This window comes from Clytia hemisphaerica, unplaced genomic scaffold (assembly GCF_902728285.1).
Source record: "Clytia hemisphaerica strain Z4C2 unplaced genomic scaffold, Clytia hemisphaerica genome assembly, whole genome shotgun sequence".
NCBI classification, from domain to species: domain Eukaryota; kingdom Metazoa; phylum Cnidaria; class Hydrozoa; order Leptothecata; family Clytiidae; genus Clytia; species Clytia hemisphaerica.
The window spans coordinates 1,513,599-1,539,569 of NW_027103510.1; the positions used below are offsets into that span (position 1 = coordinate 1,513,599).

Genomic DNA, 25,971 nt, shown 5'->3' on the forward strand with positions numbered 1-25,971 from the left:
GGAAAATTTTAACAAGTTTAAGGTCTATCTATACTGTAATAAAATATTATTCGAATTTAATTAGCGGGGGTTCTTAATAAGAGCGGAGGGGGATACTTAGTTACAAGAATGTATTTTTTTAAAGAACATCCAAAGTTTTGAAGACCTTCAGATTTTCTTAACTTTTTTTAGTTTCAAGGCTAAAAATGTTCTTAAGATGTTCTTATTTTCGTAATTTTGTGAGTTTTTTGTGGATTTTTTTTCTCTTAACAATTAGCGGGGGGAAGTCTATTCGGGAGACTACCCCTGCTCAAAAATCTGAAAATATTTCGGTTTTACCCACCATTCTCCAAACTCGAGGAATGGGGTCCAGGCCTCCGGCTCCAGAATCCTTTGACGCGGTCTTGCAAATTTCTGTAATCTTAACCTTCCTGATGTTGAAAAATTTCCCGAACTTCGAGCTTTAGCGCGTCGGATGAAAATTTTTGCATTTGGGTGCCAGATAACCAACTCCCTGGCACTCAGGGTCACGGTAGCGCTTAACTAAGGCCACTAAACTTTCAGTAGTCACTGAACTTTCTAGATTTTCGAACGAGTAATTTTGATAGTTTCTGATCAGAAGTTTCGGTGCCCGACCTAAAAAGCGTAGATTATTAAGAAAGATTTGTTTTCCACTTCAGGGGTTCGTATTTCAATATAGAGTTTTCCACTTGGATACAATTGGTCCACCGATCCGCCATTCTGAATAACGAGTTACACTCATTTCGTTTTATAAGCATACGGTAAATTTCGGCTGAAGCTCACTATGCTTAAGTAAAGCTCAATTTTGAGCCTCAACTATGCTTAACCCTATGCTTGGTAAAAAAATTATGAAGGGGGGTAAAAAATTTCGCGCATTTTCTCCTATCTTTATTCTTGAGAGAAATGAAGACATTCTATTGTTTTCGAATGTTGTTGTTATTATAAGTTGTGTTATTTATAAGAGATTAAACAAAAATAAAATCACCAATTTTGTTTGTAATTATGATTCTAAAAATTTCTTTGGCTGAGCCTCAAGGTATGCTTAGCATATGCTTAATTTTTCTAGAAATTTGAGCTTCAGTATGCTTATAAACGTTATGCTTATAAAACAAAATGAGTGTATTTTGACATTCACCCCCCCCCCATACAAAAGATGGGACTGTCTCTGCAATGGAAATCTCCTACCTTCAAGGGCTTAAAGTCGTGGTACAGTGGAATGTACGGTCTAGTTGTGCTATATATCATAACAATTGTGCACGAGTGCGTAAAAGTATGAAACTTTGCACAGTGATACTTTAGGGGTCAAAGATTAATTTAAATCTCAGACCCAAAAAAAAAACACCTGTTTTGTGTATTTTACAGACCAGATCCGGTTTCCATGGAAACGAAAATTTTTTTCTCCAAAGTATGTCATGTTATATATCGTTGGATCGCATTTTTCAAGAGGAACAAAAAGTTTGCTTACACAAAAATCTGAAAATGAACTGGGAACGAGTTATAAGCTGATTTCTGAGCCTATGTATCAGTGTGGCTGGAGAGCCAAGAATATTGCAAAGTATGCAAAATGCAACGTTAAGCGTCATTAAAAGTATGTACAAGTATGAAACTTGGCACAGCAATACTTCAGGGACCAAAGTTTGATTCAAACCTCAGACCCCCCTCAAAAAAAACACCTGTTTTGTTTATTTTACAGACCAGATCCAGTTTCCATGGAAACGAAAATATTTTTCTCCAAAGTATGTCATGTTATATATCGTTGGATCGGATTTTTTAAGAGGAACGAAAAATTTGCTTACTCAAAAATCTGAAAATGAACTGGGAACTAGTATAAGCATATTTCTGAGACTTACTAGGTATCAGGGGCTGGGTATCCACAGATATAGCCACCAACTGGATGCTCTTTTTTCACTTTATTGTCTTATTTATAAATAAACTATTCTTCTCGTTCGAATTTCGAACGTTTGAAAATTCGAATTTTTACAATTTTCCAAATTCAGAATGTAAAATAAAACTGTGTGTACAACGTTATTGCACGAGTGAGAATGCAAAATCGAAGAAAGATAATTTTAAGACTTGATTAGACAACTTATTGAAAGTGTAATGGGTGTTGTGATATAATCGAAACTATTATTGATGTCTTTAATATAAAAGTTATTTAAGATTTGATTGATCTAACCAGTTTTTGTTTTCTTCCATATTTTAGATTGAATAAAAATAATAAGAAAGAATGAAATGATAATAATAAGCCAATAAAGTAAATAATGGAAAGAGAATAGCAAGTCAGTTACCATGTCGAACACATCAAAGAAACGTCGGTACTCGGAAATTGACAGCTTGGTAAGACAGAATAACATTAACTGGAGCCTATGCATAATCTGTCAACAAAAGAAAAACGAACATTTACAATGTCCTGCGCTTCTTCAGCGAAAGGATTACGATCCACTAAAAACGTATGAAAAAATTGCAGTAAACTACAACCGTTTCCGCAAATTTGGCTCTCCTCCAGCGGATGTTTCTTTTATTCTTTCAGCAGAATATTGTGATGCGAATATCTTAATGACTAACGAGGCAAAAATCCATAAGCTATGTCAGAATAAATTCAACGACTTGAAAGTGCAGAGATTAGAGGCAAAACGAGATGCTACTTCGGCAGAACAAGAAGACGAGATAGTTGATTCCATAGATGATATGATAGAATTACGAGCGACCAGGTCGAGCGTGCAGTCTACAAGCCAAAACATAACCAGAAGTGACTCTGAAGATAAAGTTTGTTTTTTTTGCAAAGCGAAAGGTGAAACAGAGCTACATGAAGCACTGACGGCCAGATTGAACCAAAAAATTCGAGAGAGTGCAGGAATTTTACAAGATTTCGAAACGGTGGCAAAACTTAATATTCGGGACATGACGGCTCGGGATGCTTTGTATCATTCTCTTTGTTTAGTCCAATATTACAGGAGAGCCCAGAGAGCTGCCAAGGATAAGGCTTTAGAAAATGAACCACTTGTAGATGAGGAAAAGGAGCTACACGGAACAGTACTGAGCGAATTAGTAATTTTCATGCAACAGGAAAGGGAAAGATTGGGAGACAAGTGTGTTTTCAAGATGGCAGACCTTGCAGCACTATACAAGAAACGCTATGAAGATCTCGGAGGAAATATGTCTGGCCGTGTACATTCAACCCGGTTAAAGGCTAGAATTTTTGGTAAAATCGAATATCTCACGGAATCGAAAAAAGGGAAAGAAATTTATTTAACATTTGACAATGGCCTAGGCGAGACGTTAAAAGATGTATATAAGCGAGATTATGACGAGGATGCTTTTGTTTTGTCCAGAGCTGCCAAGATTTTAAGAGAAAGCCTTCTAAACCGAGAATCACAGGAATTCACCGGCCAGTTTAACCTTAACTCACAGTCTAAATTTGTCCCGCAAATTGTTTCCTCTTTTGTTGACACCGTGCTACAAGGAACAAACATTAAGCAAAACAAGAAGTACTTGGAGCAAGCGAGTTTGACCATTTCTCAGTTGCTTGGCCAAAATATTGTCAAACGAACAAGGGACAACACTACTGGCAACTATTTCCTAAAATCGAGAGAATCGCCTCTTGGTGTCTACACAGCAATGATGATTCATGCCAAAACAAGAAAAAAGGGGATAGTTGATAAATTCTATGATTTGGGACTTTCTATTCCATACTCAAGACTCAGGGAAATATCAGTTCGTCTTGGAAACAAAGTATTGCTGCACTATCGACGAATAAATTTAGTTTGTCCACCATCTTTACGTTTTGGTTTGTTCACGACAGGTGCGGGTGATAATATTGATTACGACCCTTCATCTAAAACGTCCGAAGATTCCTTTCATGGAACGGGGATATCCCTTTTCCAACATCCAACGAAAGACAACCCTGGTTCTGCACAAGTTATTCATGAAGAAGAAATTAGTGGAAACAAATTGCTAGATCTACCTGACGTTTACACTGACATCAAACCTGTATCAACATTTAACCGTGAACCTGAGCAACGAAGTTATGCATCGATTCAAAGTAAATCAGAAAAACTCGAAGATGTGCTGCAAGAGGAGCAAAGGTATATAGTGTTATATTTTTTTCGTGGTAAGCCATATTCTGTGTGGTTGAAAAAAAACAGCTCAGGGGAGTGACTTCCCAGACTTTAAGAAAAAAATCACCCCTTAAATTCAGTCCAAGTCCCTACGATTACGAATAAAAGAATAAGAACCAGAAAAATTCTTTATTTCATAAATTTCCAATCCAAATCTATTACAGATGGTTAGAACACGTTGACGACATAATCTTCAAAGGAGGTGAAATCAAAACGAGCGACATATCCTGGCCAGCATTTCACGCGAAAAATCAAACTATTGAAAAAGAAGTCGATATCTCTGTTATGTTGCCACTCTTTCGCGAATGCTCGAAATCGCCTGCCATGATCCGACACACGATGGATGTTGTAAAGCAGGCTGTAGAATATCTCAATCCTGGTCAAATACCAGTAGTCACTTTTGATCAGCCACTATTTACAATCGCCAAACAGATTCAATGGAACTGGTCCGATGTATATGGAGAAGAAAAGTTCGTGATTATGATGGGATCACTGCATATTGAGATGACAGCTCTCAAAACCTTAGGTATGACATTTAAACTTGATTTCCATTCTATTTTTAGTCAAAGCTATAAAGAATGTTATAATCTTGAAAATTTGAACTTTTTACTTCCAACTTCATTTCAATAGGTTTACATGACGTTTTGACGACTCGACAAATCGACAAATGACTAATTTACGAATTATAAGAGATTTCGACAGATACAGGTGAACCTTAACATTATGACGGACAAAGACTTACTGAAAGACAAAAACTGATTGACTTATTTCTTAAATCTTGAAATAAAAACTTTAGGTAATTGGCTTGAAGATTCCGGATGGTCAACATTATTGACAGATGTTGTTGCGACTTCTGGTAAAGCAGAGTCTTTCTTGAGTGCTGGACATGTTACACGGACAAGGTATGCTCACCAAGTCACTGCAGCTACACTCCATATCCTGATGACCAAAGCTCACCAAAAAGATCTGATCGAGGTAGAAAACACTCCAGATTTCAACACATGGCGAAAGGAGAAAGAGTCAAAGTACCCCCAGTTTTACTATTGGTCACAAACGCTACGATTACAGCTCTTGGTGATGTCTTTCGTACGCTCCATCCGAACAGGGGACTTCAGTCTCTATAAAGTAGCAATCGCTCAACTATTGCTATGGTTCTTCGCATTAAATCACACGCACTATGCCCGATGGCTGTCGGTCCACCTATGTGACATGCTTCAATTGAAAGAAACCAACCCAGATGTTTTCAACCACTTCAATGAAGGGCACTTTGTGATAACGAAATCCAAACGTGCTTTTTCTTCAATCGGAATTGACCATGCCCACGAGCAAAATAATAAATGCGTCAAAGGTGACGGTGGTAAGAAAATATTTAATAATTCAAAGAGAGCACTTGTGTGCCAAAGGTTCCAATTATATTTTTTGGCTATCCTTTACGTGATATCGAAAATGCGTACTGGTAACTTTGAAACTTGGAGAGGGGGAAATAAGATCATAGCAGAAGATCTTGAAATACTGCTGGTGCTTCTCAAAGAAAATTAAATCTCCTGTTTGTCACTAATGCTTTTGATTTATATTTCTCGCTAATCGTTTATCATTTGTTTTAGGTGCAATTGGTCTCACAGAGGATTCTGCTCAGCTGCTACATTGGATGGTTTGTGGCCCTGAAGTAGCGAGGAGTGTGAGAGATTTCGAAGCTTACTTGCCTTACAATTTGGAGAAGACACTTTCCGAAGAAACGAGACATCATGAACAAACTCCCGCTGCTCAAAAGAGATTTGCTAACCATGTCAATGGCTTAGTCAATAGCTTCGAACAATCAGGGAACCCATTTTTTGAAGAGACAAAAGATCTGATTGCTATGGATTCCAAAAACGTCGCTAACCAGACTGCAGTTGACAACATGCAGAAAATGGAAAAATGCGGTACAGATCAATTTAGCGAATTCATCAACGGTCGTCTAATAGAAAAGAAATCGAGCATCTACAATGTCATTTCAAAGAACAAATTGTCAATTTTCGCACAGCCTGCGCAGCCCAAGAAGTCTTCAAAGTTAGAGATTGCAAACCTTAAGAAGTCTTGTCAATTGTTTTCACGCCTTTACATTGCCTGTCAGGTTCGAGATGGAAACCTGGACGAGTTTTTTTCCCACGAAAACAGCAGCTACCCTCCCTCAATTTCCAAAAATGGAGATTTGATGCCTGGATCTAAATCCACCCTGATACACTGCATCAATGTTGACAATGAAACGGCGGCTGATGAAATGTCAATTGATTGCATCGTCATGGATGGAGCAGCACTTACCAATATGATCAAGCCAAATGGGGCTTCCACCTTTGGAGAATATGCCAGTGACAAGTTTGTTCCACACATCAATAAGCAATTACAAAGATGCAGCAGAGTAGACATCGTTTGGGATGTTTACTTGGAAAACTCGTTGAAGTCTTCGGCTCGACTTAAACGAGGTAAGTTAAGTTAACAAAATCGTCCTAACTATTCTTTTAAAATTTTCATTGAAAATAACTGCTTGTACACCAAAGTAAACTAATTCAGTTAACCACTTTCTAAACAAGCATGGAAAAGGGAAAGATATTTAGCAGTTAATTTGATGTTTCTTTTAGGGAAAGGTATTCGGAGAAGAGTTCTTCCAACGACAAAGATTCCATCCAATTGGCAATCATTTTTGCGTCTAGATGAAAACAAAACGGAATTGTTTGGATTTCTCGCCAACCAAGTCACAACAACAGGAGTTCAACGAGGAAAGCAGATCGTAAGCACCATTGGACAATCCGTTGTGTCAAGCGGCCCTATTGACGACGCAACAAATCTTTTCCCTTCAAACCACGAGGAAGCTGACACAAGAATGCTTCTCCACGCACTGCACGCTAGCAAATCTGGGATGAAAAAGATTATGATTCGCACTGTAGATACAGACGTTGTTGTTATCGCTCTCGGAATGTTCGCTTCATTGGATCTATTGGAGCTTTGGATTTCTTTCGGAACTGGCAACAACCACCGTCTCCTGCCGATTCACCTCATTTTCAATGTAATTGGTGCTGCAAAATGTCTTGCCTTACCATTTTTTCATGCATTCACGGGATGTGACCAGGTTTCCTTCTTCTCAGGAAAGGGCAAGAAAACGGCCTGGAAGACTTGGAAAAATTTCGACGAAGTAACTGCAAGTTTTGTTGCTTTCTCCAATTACCCTTCCGATCAACAAATTCAAGAGCATTTTCCCACTATTGAGAGGTATGTCGTACTATTGTACGATGCAACAAGTATGTTAACGTCAGTCAATGAATGCCGTAAATCGTTGTTTGCTAGCAAAGGAAGGTCGCTCGAATCCATCCCTCCAACGTACGATGCTTTACTTCAACAAGCGAAACGAGGTATGTTTCTGTCAGGCTCTTGGGTACAGTCGTTAAAAGCGAATCAAACTCTCCCTAACCCGTGCAAATATGGATGGGATCAAGATAGCAATGGGAAATATTCTGTTGATTGGATTACTCTTCCCGAAGCATCATCTATTTGTCGTGAACTGGTATCATGCGGCTGTGACCCAATGAAAGGTTGTAAAGGACGTTGCAAATGCAAAAAGGCAGCCCTGAAATGTACTGCTCTATGTAAATGTGGGGGTAACTGTGGATAAGGACATTTATGGTTTTTATTTTCAAAATCGAGATTTTCTTGTTGCCATTATGTGAATATTGTGAGTTATGTAAATAATACCTTATTAGGAACTTAGCCCCTTTATTGATAGCTTTAGTGTAGAATTAAGGCTTACTTAAAATACGGTGCGTGCGGAATAATCATATTTGCCATCGTAGTAAAGGAAATGAGTTGTGAGGATATATGAAAAAAGCTGACTACTTTGTTCGGGACACACTATGTTCCCGGTTATAATTTTCAATTTTTTTGGATAAAATTTCGGTTCAATTTGTAAAATGACATTCATGTCCAGCCAACCTTTACACATACCATTCATAGCCCATAAACATGACCAACTTTGTAAACAAAATCTGGTTTGTGAATTACACAGGTCATTTGTTGAGCCTGAAATTTATGTATTTTCATATTAATATTTTTTCATAAAAAGCTATCATTGTGCCAATATTCACACTTGTACGTCCTTTTTATAGTACTTACCGTTGCATTTTACATACTTTGTAAATATTCATGGCTATCTAGACCCCTGAGAGTGATACCTAATTTCAGAAATATGCTTATAACTCGTTCCCAGTCCATTTTTAGATTTTTGAGTAAGCAAATTTTTCGTTCCTCTTGAAAAATGCGATCCAACGATATATAACATGACATACTTTGGAGAAAAATATTTTCGTTTCCATGGAAACTGGATCTGGTCTGTAAAATAAACAAAACAGGTATTTTTTTAGGGGGTCTGAGGTTTGAATCAAACTTTGGTCCCTGAAGTATTGCTGTGCCAAGTTTCATACTTGTACACACTTTTAATGACGCTTAACGTTGCATTTTGCATACTTTGCAATATTCTTGGCTCGCCAGCCCCACTGATACATAGGCTCAGAAATCAGCTTATAACTCGTTCCCAGTACATTTTCAGATTTTTGTGTAAGCAAACTTTTTGTTCCTCTTGAAAAATGCGATCCAACGATATATAACATGACATACTTTGGAGAAAAAAATTTTCGTTTCCATGGAAACCGGATCTGGTCTGTAAAATACACAAAACAGGTGTTTTTTTTTGGGTCTGAGATTTAAATTAATCTTTGACCCCTAAAGTATCACTGTGCAAAGTTTCATACTTTTACGCACTCGTGCACAATTTTTGCATTCGAGTTATAGAGACTGCTCTGTATTTTGAATGGTGCACTGTCATTCCAAACTAGAATTTCTACTTTTTACATTAGAACCAATTTGTCAGGCTTTAAGTTTTGTTGAATAATTTCCTTATCGATTCACTATAACGTCAGAACTAAAGTAATATTTCACTATCTATGTCTAAATATGGTCATTCTACCGGGGAGAAGGATTTCATGCCGTGCGGAGGTTTTAAGTTCTCATAGAGAGCTTGATAAAACTTTGAGTAGGTGTTTGGATTTTTTCTACGGAAAAGTAACTCAAAGTTGACAAAAACGAAGAAGTTTTGGTATAAGAACAATCTACAAATTTAATAATCGATGTAATCCGCGTGTGAAATTTGTGAATGCTTCTAAGAAGGGTCATAAAGAGACTTTAACTCAAAAATGGATGGCTAAACCATACAGCCCTTACTGCGAACACAAGACTTTTGGTAAAAGAGTTCATAGGAAAACTCCGTTGAAAGGAACTTATCTTTCTTATGTAGAAAATAAAGAAGCAAAAAGGTTAGAAGAAGCCAAGAAAACAGAAGAAGAAATTAAAATTAAATGAGTTTTCAATTTGTGAGAGAAAATGAAAAACACGACACAAACCGTTTACGTAACTTTAATTTGTTAATCAAGGCGTATTTTACCAAATATGGTCAACGAGTACCGAATATAAAATTCTCGTTTCCTAAAAAAAGAAACGAGAAACGAGAACATTGATTACCGGATTTTCCTGAAATATATTTTGTTTAAGGTGTGTCGACAATGTGTGGGGGCCCTGACATTAAAGTGAAGAAAAAAGTCTTTAAAAAACAGGGGATTTGACAAATGATTGACAATTAAGTGATATGATGTGAAAAAGGTCTCGCTTGCTCGCAGGGACAGTTTCGGTCAATTTAGCCTGCTTTCCAATCGAGTTTCATATAAAAGGAGAGTGCTTTTATTTAAAAGGGTTTATTGAAATAAATTAGAGTCTGAATTCATAACATATTTAGAATGACCTCTGGCCTGACTTGTTTTATGCAAATTTTATTCTTAATTTCGGAGAGTTTTCTTGTTATAAAGAGAATGTTCAATGTAATTTTTCATATATATTATTTTTGATGAGTTTGTAATTTCCTGGTTGATATTCTGTTTTGCTTGCTTGGGTTTACCGACTGGTTGAATCTTCACGAGATGTTTAGGAGGAAACCTTATTTTAAGGAATTTAGTATGAGTGGATGTTTTTGTAAGCGGATCCACCATTTTGGTAATCGTTAACGACATTTTCCGTTAGAGACGTTCGTTTAACTGATAAACTGTTCGAAATGGTTATTTTCAATTATTTGAAGAAAAGAATAATTTAACCGAAAATCCGAGAATCACAATATAAGCTCGAAATCGAGAAACGCAATCAATTCGTCCAGAACACTTTTCCAAATTTCCGTGTGGCATTTTTTTTTTTACTTTAAGACAGGAATACTCCTATGTTTAAAGGTCAAAGAATAGTGGTCTGGCAAAAGCAGTCATCTAGGATTTTTAGACAGTCTTTCAATTGTCTCCCGGGGTCGGCGACATACCAACCCTGTTATCTATGAAACGAATAAAACATTGGAAGGAGCACAGGAGTAGATATGTAGCTGACACCTTAGACTACTTTGCCATTGCTCATCAAGGTTGTTTTTGTATAATATTTTAACTTGATTAAAGACGCAGCTTAAAGTTCAAAGGTTGGGCAACAGAACTTTTGCGAGCTAAAAGATTGATAGAACATGAAGAAATCCTTGACGTGTCCTTCATATATTTTAGATTATATTTTTTTGACAAACAAATTGACTTTGCAGAAGCATGGAAATACTAATCAATAAAATATGACAATTTAAAAAAGAAAGTTAGGCTAAAAGGCTGGCCTTAAATAACTGCCTTTCTTTAAAAAGATTAATCCGAAAAGACAAAATTCATAGTGATGAAAATAATTTTATATTTTTGGGATATTTTTGAGGTTGGTCAAAATTGAAAATTCGCAAAACTTAAGTAAACAGGAAACAAAACAACAAAGCTCTGATATTCTATTTTGATTCCGTTTAGAAGAGTAAACTAGAAGGTCTACTCTAGGTCAAATTCCAAGAAGCTGGAAAACGTGAATAGAAAGACCTCATATCGAGTACATTTAATTAAAATTCAGGTTTCAAATATTAAGAAGATTTAAAAGCTTTAAAACAAGATTTCTAAAAGTAAGCTAAAAATAGCTATGATTTTCTTTGACTACTAAAAATAATCAACTTTTTTGTAATTTTACTTGAAAATTGAGAAAAAAAAGATAAAGTTTCAACCAGCCTCTGGAGCGTGCTAAGACTGTTGGAGAAGTTTTACCGCTAGGCTGTTTTAGAGAAAAGACATATGTTATGAACTAATACGTTCTAAAGCTTGGTACTTAATACTCAGGTATTAAAAAAACTGGCGTTCAACATTAGTCACAGGGTGGTATCTGGTGGTATCAGAAAAATACGATTCAAAATCTAAGGTAGGTTTCCGTAAATGTACGTTGTGATTGCTTCTTTTCAATCGAAACTTCGACGTTACTAAACTATCGTTCGTTAGAGGGATAGTAAAAACAGGACAATATATATACGCGGAGATTACAACAGCAATGGGCGGTAGACGGAAAAAATAGTAAACACTTCAAACACCTCTGTAACTGTTAACTCCGCCCCGGGCTAACCTCCATGAATTCATGATATTCATGACGTAATGTTTCTAGGGAAAGACCCCGGTTTTTGCCAGTAGTGGCAAATTTCATACAACTTTTGTCTAGTTTAAATTTGCCACAACTGGCTAAAACCGGGGTATTCCCGTAGAAAACATTACGTCATGAATATCATGAATTTGGTCGGCGGTTTGTAACAGGCTAAAGAATTATGTATCAGGCTTTAAGAGAGGTGTATCTGTTTCAAAAATCTAGAGAGAAAACATTTCACAATTGAGATTTCGAAGAAGATATGAAGGATAATCTTTATACTTTATTTTTGAGCAGTAACCGAAAATAAATATCGGAAAATCTTGTTTGTGTGGCCAGGCTAAGCTTCTATCAAGCGATTTTGACTATATTAAGATAAGAGGCTAGGTTAGGGAACAAGGTTTTTTTCTGTTTTCCTTTTTCACTGTACTACTAAGTACTAGTAGTTTAAAATAATAAGAGAGAAAATGAAATGATATGAGATGAATTTTTGTATCTTCTTTTACTCACTTTTGAGCTCTGAACATGGAAGGAGCTATGCGAGAAGAAACTTAGAAACGGCGTTTTTGTATTTTTACTTTTAGCAGTAGGGCATGATAGCCTATATTAGGGATTTTTCTACGCAGGACAGCATATTATTTGCCATTATTCTCGCACCTCGTGATTACCAGATGAAAAAGAATGACATAATATTCTCAAAGAGTGAAAAAAGATTCCCAAAGTTTTCCCATACTATTGTACCGGGTGTTTCAAAAAAAAGTGTACAAGTTTGATAGTTTGTGAGAAATTGAAAAATTTTACAAATCCAAATTTTTCACCATTCGAAGGAGGAAAGACTAACTTCTTGAATTTTCAGCTATCATACTTTAGATTTGCTTCACGTGTTTAAAAGTTATAAAGAAAATTCGAAAAAATCCTCTTTCGAAAAAGCATCATTTTAGACTTCCTTCTTTTTGATGGTGAAAAGTTTAGAAATATACGCTTTTTTTATAAGAATGGTGTAAATCCATTTCATCATGAATATATAATAATAAAATATTTTAGTTTTCTCACATTCTTAATTCAAACTTGTATACGTTTTTTTGAAACACACGGTATAACTTAAGCTAAAAAAAGCATTTTGAATTATGCAACATTATCTTTGGAGTAGGCGCGAAAAGGAGTAGTGACGCAAAAAAGATTGGTACTGAAAAAGCCGATAAGATCTTTGAGTGTGGGGGATAAGGTGCCAAAACGGGGGTATCTCACATACACGTAAAAACTAATACGTTTAGAATAATCCAAAAATAAAAAGGTGAGGATTTTCATTTTTCGTAAACAAAATTAATAAAATGAAAATGAGGGGGCTGACCTTCCCACTCTTCAATAAACGTCAAAAATATGTCTTATCTTTATCCAAAAAGTATGTTTTTATTCCGCTACTATCTAATAAAGTGAGAAATAAGGTGGATAATGGAAAAAGTCCCTCTATCAAAATGTCGCAAATATCTTGAAAAATAATAAAGGAAGTTAGAGTAGTTGTTTTACTTAATATATTATGAGGTTGGATTTATTTTGACCACTTCAATCTTTCAATATTTTGGCTTTGGATTTTTTATTACTGCAACTGGTCGATCTAAAATAGCTCACTAAGGATATAATTATCAATCGCAGCATAATGGTCAGAACAACAGGTTTAGAAAGAAATCGCAAACTTAACGATTATGTATTTCAACGTTTCAATTAAATTGTTTGAGTTTCCATTATGAGAGTTGAAGGTTGTTTTTATATGTAGTATCTCGAGAGCTACGGCTACGAACATTCGAGTAAAATTGTTTTGAAATTTTAGCTCGTCACTCAAAGAGAGCTCCATTTGGTTAAACATGGAGTGAGTTTGAGGATTTTTAAAGGTCAACGTGTACAGGCTATGAGGATTATCAGATGAATCCGGGGGGGGGTATGGTTTTCAAAATTGGACCCTTACAGTGCATTTTACCGAAAGTTTCTGACCCTTACAATACAGTGTAGTTTGATTTCATATCTTATTTTACTGAAGCCACCCTGAAAATGACACCCTTACAGTGCATTATTATGAGGGTATCGAAAACCTACCCTTAAGGGCGGCACATGCCGTGGGTCGGACCATATGAGTTATGAATCCAGGGCATTAGAAATGGCGTCCTCTTAGAATCGATCGGTGTTTGGGACGCATTATTTCATTACGCTTAAACTCAATAGATATCAAATAAGACAGAAAAACCAAAAGGATTCAACAAACAACACCATGCTTAAGATGAGGATGAACATTACAAGAATCAGATGCGGATGTTTCTTCAGGAAATTGGCGCGAAAACCAAAACGAGGCCGAAGAATGTCGAGGAACCAACGAACACAGAAGAGTATCGATCATATCAAGGTAAGAGAAAACGAAAAATATTCATTTCTAAATGCTGACCTCTGAGTATTGACATGGGACCACTATAACCAAGAAACATAGGAGAAATTATATCCTATGTTTCTTGCTAAGACATAGCCGTAGGCTAGAGTCGAATTTCCAATGTAGTATTTGAAGCCACTTATTTCCTATATATTCATGATATGCACCGTTGCAATGTCTTCCACGGAACCAACAGCTGATTGGTTCAAAGTGACGTATTGACTGATTTTACGTCACTTACAACCAATCGGCTATTAGGTCTGTGATGTAATGTCAGAAGACATTGGTGGATATCATGAATAGTCTGTACGCAGGCGTGGTTTATACAAATGCTAGATTGAAAGTATCATTTAGCAGCAGATTTGAAAAATGTGAAAACCTAAAAACAAAGGAAATGCTAGATTCAATTCGTCATCCAAAATAGGGTGCAAATTTTAAGGCTTGACTTTTTCTTGCTTGGGAAGGGTAGAAGGTTCACCTCTAGCTTTCGGCTTGAAACTAAATGCATTGAAAAGTCTGTCGGGTTTGAGTTATATTTTACGATTTTTTTACATTCTCGTGAGCTATAAGTGGAATACCTCCTTCCCACCCATTAAATAATACCAGTTGATGATCAGAGATATCTTGGTGGAAATTTCCATTGATAATACAATAACAAACTGTCATACTGGTGGGAACAACAGGTCTTAAGATTCTCGCTATAAAAAGGAGTAGTTGAGACTTTCATTGTTTCAGACTGAGTTTCAATGATTAGGATCTAATTTATTTCAATTTGTAAGAAAATTCTTTCTTGAAAGTACTGTACGATATATTTTGTGGCAGTCTATTGGTAGTGTTTTATTTCCTGCGCATGCTCAAACTAGTGAAACCTCAGGTTCAAAGTATGCTAATATGAAAGCATCAAGCTTTGCAAAGCTATCACGGCTTTCTTCTTGGTCTGATAACTAAACCATAATTTCATCAATGAATGTGCTTATGAAAAAGTTCAACACTAAGCAAGTATCTTAACAACCTTTCTAATGTTAATTTGAATTTGTTAATGGGTCAACAGCGTGGTAATACCATGCTATTTAGCGATTATATCTCTTCCCAACAACGATAAAGTCGCTCTCTTACGTCTATGACATGAAAATGTTTTGGTGCATATATGAAATTCGAAACTTAAGCTTGTGATAAGTTATTTTGGGTTAATATACCCCTGTCTCAATGAATCAGTGACAATTTTTTTAACACTTGGGAAGGAGCAGCTAGACCAAATCTGAAAAGATCAACAATAGAAAAATATCATCTAAATTTGAAAAAATGAAGCCCCAAAAAAGAGAAGAATTTTCATTTAAAGGTAGGAGTTTAGGCCTACATAGACTAGTAAACTAGTCGGTTATTACTTATAACCTTATAATAAAACTGTCAATCAAATAATGTAAACACTAATTAAATATTCAGCGTGCGTGAGAGAAAAGGAAAATAACCGACTAGAAGCTACTTCCAACGCCTTTTTTTCTTCACCTAAAATTGTAAGGAGAGACATACAGATTTCTGTATGTCTGACCCGTGCGCGATTGCATTTATTTTTCTTTCTGTTTATTGCGTTTTTAGAAATGCTCATTTATTTATATGTTCCCATGTTCAATGTTACTATGAAATATCATTTAGTCAATAAAGTTGGATGGATTCTCAAAAACCTAAAAAAAGTTGTAAAATTAAACAACGTTTTTTTAGGGAAGTAGCTTCTAGTCGTTGAAATTCAGAAAAGAGACGCAACTTCACCCCTTCGATTCTTTTTATTTGGAGCTTGATTTTCTGTATATGGGTCTGTTTTCAACGACTAGTTTACTAGTCTAAGGCCTACAGTGTTTCAAAATAATTTTCACATTGAAGTGAGGAAAATAAGGTAACAGCTTTATAGCTTGATTCAATTTAGGAGAATTATTTTGGACCATTTTTAAGACCCTTTTGAGGTCTAATATTAACACGATAGAGTGAAGACTGGGAAAAATATTTTTGTTTTTTCGAAGGAGAAATCTTCCACTTAATTTGTTCATAAATTATGAAAAAGTGAATCAAAATTGTGTTGAAGAAAAAACAACTCTTCATGATTGAATATGAATTTATTCTATCTCTTTAAAACTCCGTGTGATGGAGAGCCTCATAAAATCATAATTCAAAGAATTCCTATACTTTTCTCTTGATTAACCAAAAGAGTGGTTTAAGTGGCCTCTATAAAGATGTTTGAATAGTAAAGGCAAAACATAATAATAAAAAATTTTGTTAGGAAAGCGAAAGCTGTTTAACACTGAGATGCTTCTGATTCAAGCTTACGTATCATTTGCTAGAGAGGAGAAGTTTTTTAGGATTGAATGAAAAAAAGACTTCCTATTACAGCAAAAAAGTGACTCTAATGCAAAAATGTTAGAAAAGTATTTGAAGACAATATGGTGAAACGTTTCGAGGGTTATAAATACGAGAAACTCTCAATAGCAACAGAAGAACAAAATGGAGTTATAGATAAACAACCTAATGGTCAGAATCATACAGGTTTAAACTTTAGTCTCGAATCAGTTGATGAACTATTACACGAAAACAAAGAAAATAGCAAAGGGTTGTGGAGCAATCTTTTTGATTTTTTAACTTGTGGTGCGTGCTGTAGAGTGGAGGTTTACTACCCTCGATATGAACATTTTCAGGTAAAAACACTTCAAACTTCTTTATATCAGAACTGACAAAGCTCAGCTGTAACCTCAGTTAGGGAAAAGTTCTCCAAAGGCTTTATACCACCGATATTTTGTATTTTGCCCTTTCTTACTGAAATAAATAAACTCAATCTCAGACTGAGACTTGCGAAGTCTTGAACTTTTTCAATTTGTGATAAAAATGATAACATCGAGTCTCATTGCTATCATAAAAGAGTATATGATTGTTAAGTAACAATACCTAAAGCTACTTTTACGCATGACTCAATGATATCAAGGTTAACACCATCTACATAAGGTAATAGGGACCACTCCCTGTGAGTATAAACAAAAAGTTTTAAGCTTTACATTAGGAAGTCACATTAAAGGTGAAAACTAATTTTGGTGTGTCAAATATCAAAATTGTATCTTGAAATTGCCATTAGATGGACAAAATACACGCTTTTTTTATAAGAATGGTGTTTTTTCAATTCATCATAAATATTCTTAACTTTTTTAGGAAAATTGAAATTGAATGATAGTTGAAAATTCAGTTGAAATTCCATGATAGTGGTATTCTTTCCTTATCCTTAATTTTTTTTGCTAATTTCATCATAAATATTCTTATAAAAAAAGGTTGTACGAGGAAAAGAAGGAAATTTTTCGATAAAACGTTCTTCTTAGCCACGTTTTTTGATGTTTGATGAATTACTATGAGGTTTTTCTTCTCTTGTTTGATCAACTTTATCAACAACGCGTCTTTACTGAAAGGTGGACTGGAAACAAGGTTACACACCAAGAACACGAGATGGAAATCAAGGGAGCATCGGTTTTCGCACCTATAGAATTTCCCGCCAAAATTAGAAAACAAACGCTGACATTGCACAAAAAAAAATTCTTGTGCGCATGCGCTTAAGGCAGAAGACAGAATTCGCGATATCTCATATTTCGTTTTCGTAACATACACGTTTTTTTATAAGAAACAACTATATAAGAACGCAAGGCTTCGATGGCCGAAATGTTAAGAACAAGTTAAGAACATTTTAAGCCTTTGCCGACTCTAAAACAGCCGAAACTCAAAAATTTAAGAACATCTGAAGGCTTCAAAAATTTTGGACGTTCTTATAAAAAAAATGTGTACCCTCTGACAAAATGTAACAAGATTTCGTCACATCAGTATTTTACAGAAGGTGAAACAAAACTGTCCCAAATAGTCCCGACTTATCCCCTAAAATGTATTAAACAAACAGAGAGCGATAGAAAACAAATGTAAAAGATAGAGGTCATATAAAAAAGTCAAAGAATAATAATCGATAAGAAATATAGGTCCAACAAGCAAAAATCTTGAGAACTCTGACTCGAATGTAGGACCTGCTATAAGGAGATACATATTCATCTACGGATGAATTTTTCTGATCTGATTTAAGCCAATTTCACTTGACATTTAGATTTAGACAAAGAAATGACAATATTAAAACTTTTAAAGTGATAAACTTTGGTTTAAAAAAAGTTTCTATTTTTGTTGCTTATAAAAAATGTCAAATCTCAGTGTTAAAAATAGATGACTTTTTTAAAAAAGTCGGAAAAAATATTAAAATCAAAACAAAGATAAATAAAATGCTGGAATGTGTAAAAGCTAAATGGTGTTGCAGGCTAATTGCACCATTTTCGTGTTTTCATAGCAAATCCTACATTCATCAAAACGTCAACAGACATTTTAGCAGCTTTTATAATTGGACTCCGGGAGAGTCCATTATTTATAAAGTGTTTTATAATCAGATCAGATTTGACAAAACGTTATCGTTATTTGGGGGTGAGGACATTATGCTATAAGATTTCAAAGTGATAAGACCTTCACTCCAGGAGATTTAATAGTATACAGTGTATTATTATGTTAAAAATTTGAGCTTGAATTTTGCTTCAATTTTATACCTACACGTGCTTAAGAGACTGTAGTGTTGAAAAGGGTTTTCACTGACAAAACTTAATTTCGAGATGGTTAACCCAGCAGTATTTAACAGTAACTTTGGTGAATGGAAAAAGAGAACGAAAAAAGATCGTTACATGATTTTACCACAGGATTTGACTTTGTTGAAATTGGTGAATTTTGAGGACTTTGTTGTCATGGATGTCATTGATAATATAGATTTTGGCAAAAAGGTAGAATAGATCCGCCCTTTTGGTATTTTACCAAAGAAAATATCTAAGCCACCTTAGCTTTCCTGTATCATACTGTATGACAGAAGAAAGCTCTGAAAAAGCAGCAGAAATTTTAAACCTTATTTCCCTTTATTTTTCAGAACTCAGTGACAAGCAAACAGTATGAAGGTAAGAAAAACTATTCAGTACAAAACCCTATAGTCGATAATGAAGTGATTGGCATGCAACTACGCGATTGATTGAAATCTTATTTTGATATCATCCAAAGATTTAAGCAGAATATAGACTTGAAAGCATGAATTCAAAATTATAATTTGGGCCCAACATTGATGTCTCTTACCCCGATTATTTCGCTGCATGAATTTATCTTGACAACATCCATTTTCTTTCCTCTTTTCAGAATTAAAGAACGCATTCATTGCGTTTGATCGGAATTGCGATGGATTCATCGATTCTGAAGATCTTGGATACGTCATGGGCAAACTTGGTCATGATCTGTCATCTAAAGAAGTCAAAAAGGTTTTCAAAGATATCTGCAAACACAGTACGTAAAACTAAGTATTACTTTCAGCCTTGGCTTAACTAGACTGAGTTTTCTTCGACTGATCATAAAGCCATAAACCAATATTTGGGATTATCTTTATTAGGGGCCTCTGCTAATCCTCAATCCTCAAAAATGTTCTTACAGAAAGTATGGAGGTATGTGAATCTTTCGCCTTTTAGTCATTCGCTTAATTAATTTCCTTGATAAGTTGGTGAGGTTTTAGCTTGTAAGGGAGATGATGTTTCTATACGCGAACTGAAGTGATGCTTTAGATAAGATAAGATCCAAGAGTGGAATTGAGTAGATTTTGAAGGATTTCGGTAAACAAATGTTTCCTTGTTTGAACAAAAACCCAGGAGGAAAAAGGTGTGTCCAATTTTCCCTTATTTCATCATGATTTTTGACAAGTAAGTATAAATAAGGGAATAGTTGGAAAATCTCGTGCTATTCTATTCATAAATCAAAAAACTACCTTTCCGTGTTTCTCAAACGAATTTCGATAATTAGGTTCACTAATAGGCTCAGATTATTAAGAAATGACTTGTAGCTTGTATGATAATTCGAAAAGCTAATAATCGAAAGGAATTTCTATTACTTCGTTTTAAAGTGGAGATTTTCTTTTGTTTAAATAAGTCTTAATGAAGACAGCTTGAGAATGCTTTACAATGGTTTGCGTCCTGACGCACAGAGGCACTTTATCGACTTAAAATCGAAATGAAAAGTGATTATCATTTGCAATGGTGACGTTTAGACTCAAAGGTAGCTTTGCCAGTCCTCGGATATTGCTAGCGTTTCACGTTTCAAGCCTAAAAATGTTCTTTTTTCATCATTTTGTGAGGATTCCTGTGCATTTCCTAAGAAATTGGTTGTTGAAGAGTCTACGAAGTCTTAAAATGTTCTTAAAATGTTCTTAACATATTCACCATCGAAGCATTATGTTCTTAGATAGCTTGTTCTTATATAAAAAACGTTCAACACGTTAAAACAGCATCCATTAAACATCCCCACGGCGTTTAATTAGGACTTATGGATTGCTAGTTTTCGAATACAAATGGACCATCGAGATTTCTCTAGCCAATTTAAGGTTGATACCTAAGACCCCCTATCTCAACTCCAGGCGAGAAAGTCGAAACAGACAAACCCTTTTTGACTGTTGAAAATACAAAAACTGACCTAAAATCATTTAAAATCAATAAAAGATGAAATTAAAAAAAAAATTCATACCATAGTTTGACCAAATGATATTTTCTCCTAACATAGGTAATGGCAAGATGGATTTCACAGATTTCGTAGAAATGATGGCACAAGATAAATTAGTTCTAACCACAAGCGAACAAGAGATCTTAGCAGCGTTCCAATTTCTTGATCAAAATCATGATGGTTATATCACCATAGATGAGTTACTACAACGTTTCCATGGCTGCCTGTCCGATACGGAAGCATCCCGGTTAATGTGTGAAGCGGACGCTAATGGTGACGGAAAGATCGATTTCAACGGTGAGTGATTGGTTCAGCCATTTTATTGGAAGATTTTAGTATGGTTATTATTAAAGTCACCATTTCATTAGTTTTATTCTTTGAGTTAATTTTTCATTAGTCATCTAAAGAGGGACATAAAGATTATTTGAGGATAAGAAATGTGTTAGTAAATTGAAAGCAATGACGGGGCAAATCAAGTATTCATGATATGCACCAATGCAATGTTGCAACTTTTCTGTTTTTGTTCCACCCAAGACGTCACTTTTTCTATTTTTTAAGTGACGTATTGGATGGAAAATTTTAAAAATTCTCAAAGACTCTCCAGTGATGGTGCATATCATGAATATAACAGTGTAATTTTCGACAAAGAAAGCTAAATTTTCAACCCTTTTGAATTTTGTTTTCCAGAATTCAAACACATGATGTTTAATCAAGAACGAAGCATCTCATTGGCTCAATCTGAAGTAGAATTATACTCATGAGAAAGAAAGAAATCTCATCCTTCGAAAATTTCACTACTCAAAGAAAAATCGTCCAAATCCACATTTTTGCTGGTCATGTTTACCATGGCAACGAATTCATATCATTCGCGCAAGGATTGACGACATCAATATGGTACCCACAATGCTGTTCGGTGTCATTAGATGAAATACAGTACACCAGAGACACAAGAAAAACGAAAATTAGAACATTTTTTTATAGACATCAAAACTAATGAATATTGATAGGGAATAGTACAGAGATAACTTGACATAAAGCGCTTCATCCAATCAGGGGGAGTCCTGGACCTTATTTTCAAATATGACAATTTATAGTATTCTAGTACCGTTACTCGAGAGGGAGATTTTAACCACCACAAAAATGTACTTTTTCGGTCTTCCAGTTGTACCCACAACTTTTTGTGATATTCTTACTTTGAACAGAAAGATTTTGGTACTGTTATGGTGAAATTTACCCCTCTTAAGTAGCGGTACTAAATATTTTGGGAAGCATTATCTAATCGTCGTTGCCATTGATGCAAAAGGTCCAATCTCAAAATTAGTGTCTGAGAAAACTCAGGTTTATTTTGCTTTGGAGGTTAGCCCTTTTTCTTGTAAGGATCATATCTACACACTAATTATATTATACTAAGTCAGATTAGACCTTTTGCCTTGATGACAGCGCTTTCTTGATATTCATGACGTAATCTTTTGTACGGAAACACCCGAAAAACACCGGGCGTTTGCTATCAGTTTTGAATTTATATAACTAAACTGGTGGTAAACGCCCGGTGTTTTTCGGGTGTTTCCGTATAAAATTTTACGTCGTGAATATCAAGAATAATGTAAGGCGTCCTTGATAATCAAGAGATAGAACAGGTAGATACAAAAGTTATTTTACATTTTTTACTAGAATCCTAGCAAGTATAATTGTAGTAAACTTTTTGTACAAAAATGTTCCTTTTTACCACATTCTACTTTTTTGTTTGTGGTGATCGCAATATTGTAGGTCATCAAATGTAAAATTTCTTTACAATATAATGTACATAAAAAGTTATGGATTAAAAAACATTATGTTCCCATATTTGTTAAAAACAAAAATCGTCTACGGAGTAAAAATTTAAGAAATCATTTTGCAGGGATTTTTGAGTTCGTGTTTCGACTGGCTAACTTAAAAAAAAACTTAAAACGTTTTTACGCAACTAACGGAGGTACAAAGAGTTTCGAATATTCAAACAAGTAGGTCCAAGCTTTAAGAATATAAGGTTTTAAAACTAGAACCAAATCTTATATTAACGAGAATTGTTTCGAAATTTTATATCTCGACAAATGTGGGTCCAATACATACGTGATCTTTTTTCGTTAGACTCGAAAACAAAATTTCGAGAATCCTTTAGCGGTAAAATTTACCAAAAATTTAACTCCTTTTGAAATGGCCGGTATTTGGTCTTTTCCATTCTTCCTTACCATCATTTCCAAGACTTGGCGAAGTGGCAACCATGCTTTCAATGGCCGGTCAGTATAAGCACTTTGATTGGATGATGATTTTGGCAACAGTTTGGATGGCAAGCGCCGATCAATCAATTGACAGCTGAAACATTCTCCGCGTAACGTCACCACATGAACATTATCATTTCTTCAAAGTGTTGCTATGACGAAACCGTAAAAATAATAAAGTAACGAATAAGTACTGCAACTATAATGGGCTGAGTTCATTAAATTTCCATAGAGGGGGTTGAAAAACCTTTTTAAGGCAAAAAAAGATTCTTAAAAATGTGAGGATACAATGGCAAAATTTGCAAAAGAAGCCTCGGAAAGATTCTTTTCATACCTCAAAAGCAAGGGTGGACGAACTAAGATGAGTCTTTTACCCCTTGAAATTTTAGAATTAACTTTTACCTCATGGAAAAATTTAAAAAACACTCGTTTAGCCCCCATGGAAATTCTTCTTCGATCACCCCCTGGAAATCTTCATCCACCCCCTTGTATGGATATAAAATGAAATGGCCAAATGAAGTAACGAATCTACTACAACAAGCAAGACACCCTGTACCACAGACTTATTTACTCTGTACCAGAGTGTATCTCGCGTATAACGTAGCGTTACCTCTATGGCAATGAATTTTGAATTTTCCGTAGATACCAATATCTACGGAAAATTCAAAATTCATTGCCATAGCTGTTTATAGACAAATCCAAGTTACAGACAAGTCTTCGAAGCTTTTAACTGTTATTGAGATCCCTTTAAACAAGCGATACTTTTATGGACCTACCTAGTTATCAAACTAATCAGTGAACATAGACATAACTGGTCAAAATACAAAAAAATTAAGAAAATGAAAGCATATCTATTGAGAGAAACTATCAACACTATTGAAAAAGATTTTTGAAAAAGAAATAAAAAAGCTATTAAGCGCTTTTCTTTATAAAAACCACTATCCGAAAAATGCACAGCTTAATAAATAAGGTTTCCAGAGAACTCAAACCGTTGCACTCTACCGTGACATTTTCTTCTGTTAGAAAAGATAATAATAAAAAAACAATTTGGCTAATAACATTGATCTATGTTCATAAATAGTGATTCTTATAGATAAAGATTCGTTTTTCAGCCAAAAAAATAATAAGTGTTTACAGAAAACTCAAATCATTACCCTCCACCGTGAAATTTTCATCTTAAAAAAAACTAATAAAAATAATAATAATAACATGGCTAAGAACATTGATGTATTCTTATTAAAAGCGGTTCTTTTTGAGTCAAAAATTTTTTTTTGCAAAAATCTGCTCGAGCCATCTTTTACATATGATTGTACCCTACTTTCATGCTAAAAATCAGAAAAAATTAATGATCCAATTTTTCACAAAGTCCAAAAAACCCGATTTTAAGCCGTTTTTTGGCCCAAATTTGCCCAAAAATTTTTTTTTTCGAAAATCGGGCTCCGTCACATTCGAGGGTTTATGGTCATGCACCTTTGTGCCAAAAATCAGAAAAAACTAATGAGCCAATCTCGAGAAAAGCTGGTAACACACTAACTAACGAGCATGGGTTAATTTATAGGACCTCCACCCCACCGGGGTAGGTCCAAAAAGTCTACAGTCGGAAATAAAATCTTCCTCAGTGAGACTGAAACTCATTGGAAAAACTACGCTCGACTCACTTTCAGAGAGACGAAATATTGTATCCAATTGATTTGAGTATTTAGATGCAGACTTTAGAATTCAATCATAAAAAACAGACGGGTTTTCAACCTCAGCGGTGTTTAATTCCTTCCTATTTTTGCTACTGCCTAAAAACTTCAGTAAGCTAAAGTGTATAGTAAATTCACCTCAAAACGAGGAAGACAAAATCGAGTTTACAAAAGCTATTTCACAAATAGCAAATGTGCAAAGAAATTGCATCCCATTAGACGGGTGTAGAGAAGAAGTGAAAGTTAACCGCCTTGAAAGTATGATCGATTTTCGATTACTTAACGGTATTTCTGGTGAAATATTTTCGGGCGTTTTTTTGTACTTAAAGTCTCGAAATCTCTAGGATCCGCACGAATAACTACTTTCCCTCGGTTTTCGAGTACCAATCCTTAAGGTGACCAAAACCTTTCGCGCTTTAGCTTAAAAAAACCGTGGCTCATGAGTTCGAGTAAAGAAAAGGGATTTAATTTAATTTTATACTCAAAGTTTCATGCCATCCAGGATGGCAATCTTCAGTGAAATAAACCTTCTATAAAAATCTACAATTTAATGACTCCAGAATTCTTTCTGACGTCAATTCAAAATAAAAATCATTCGAAGGTCTCGAGGATTTCAGTTCGCTTATTCAACAAGTTCCGAACCAGATAGGTGGCAATCTCAAATTTTTCCTGTAATAATAAACAGTTGTTTGTTTCTGGGGAATAAGCTCTCTTGTGGCACGCTATTTTCCAGGGATAAAACTTAGACGGAGTTTATTATAAAAAAACATTCTTAAATATATTTCAAAATAAATTGAATCAAATATCTTTTACACGAACTTATTCTTGTAAAACCGTAAAATTCTTTTATTGCGTGCAATAAAAACGATCGAATTGAAGCCGGTGTTCAACAAACTCGTCACGTTAGTCACCCAAAACAGCAACGTCAGAGTGATGAAAGCGTCTCCTTGAAGCGAGCCTTGCAACAAGATGAATAGATACATGAATGTTCCTACTTGCACAAAAAGACATAACAGCATGAATAACCCAACGATGAGGAGCGTTGTGGTAGATTCTTTTTGTTTACGTATCCGTAAGTTAGAGTGTCCCCGAATCGGGCACACCGACCTCATATATCTGTGTAGAGAGCGAAACGAAGCGAAAACACAGAACAAGATGGTTGAATCCAGCACCGTTAATACTGATAAAGCCACAAAACAAACGTTCTGGAAATTCACTTGCGTGGTCGCAAATTTGTATATGATGACGAAAGTAACCATCACTGAAAAGTTGAACATGTTCTGTAAAATAATTACAATATAGAGGTTTGGGAACTGGTTTCGATTGAACGGTCTTAAGATGGAATGTAATCTCAAGATACTGATGATCATCGTGGTCGTTACATC

General features: G+C 35.1%; 2 protein-coding genes across 4 annotated transcripts in view; one reads left to right on the top strand and one right to left on the bottom strand.

Annotated features, from left to right (window-relative positions):
• The first annotated feature begins 13,883 nt into the window (after positions 1–13,883).
• LOC136799124 (uncharacterized) lies at positions 13,884–21,485 on the top strand. Of its 3 annotated transcripts, none has more exons than XM_067055810.1 (5): positions 13,884–14,049; positions 19,040–19,067; positions 19,300–19,443; positions 20,704–20,940; positions 21,331–21,485. In XM_067055810.1, the coding sequence occupies exons 1-5, from the start codon at positions 13,918–13,920 to the stop codon at positions 21,402–21,404; spliced, it is 615 nt and encodes a 204-aa protein (XP_066911911.1). In that variant the 5' UTR covers positions 13,884–13,917; the 3' UTR covers positions 21,405–21,485. The 3 variants fall into 3 exon arrangements, with proteins under 3 accessions (XP_066911911.1, XP_066911909.1, XP_066911910.1); XM_067055808.1 differs by lacking the exon at positions 13,884–14,049 and adding an exon at positions 16,417–16,754; XM_067055809.1 differs by lacking the exon at positions 13,884–14,049 and adding an exon at positions 18,653–18,899.
• Positions 21,486–22,286: 801 nt separating this feature from the next.
• The window catches only part of LOC136799119 (U4/U6.U5 tri-snRNP-associated protein 1-like), a 30,431-nt gene continuing 26,746 nt past the window's right edge, over positions 22,287–25,971 (bottom strand). Inside the window, exon 28 of the mRNA XM_067055804.1 lies at positions 22,287–23,050. Within this exon, the coding sequence (XP_066911905.1) occupies positions 23,032–23,050 (19 nt within the window). The 3' untranslated portion in view covers positions 22,287–23,031. The remainder of the gene's footprint in view (positions 23,051–25,971) is intronic.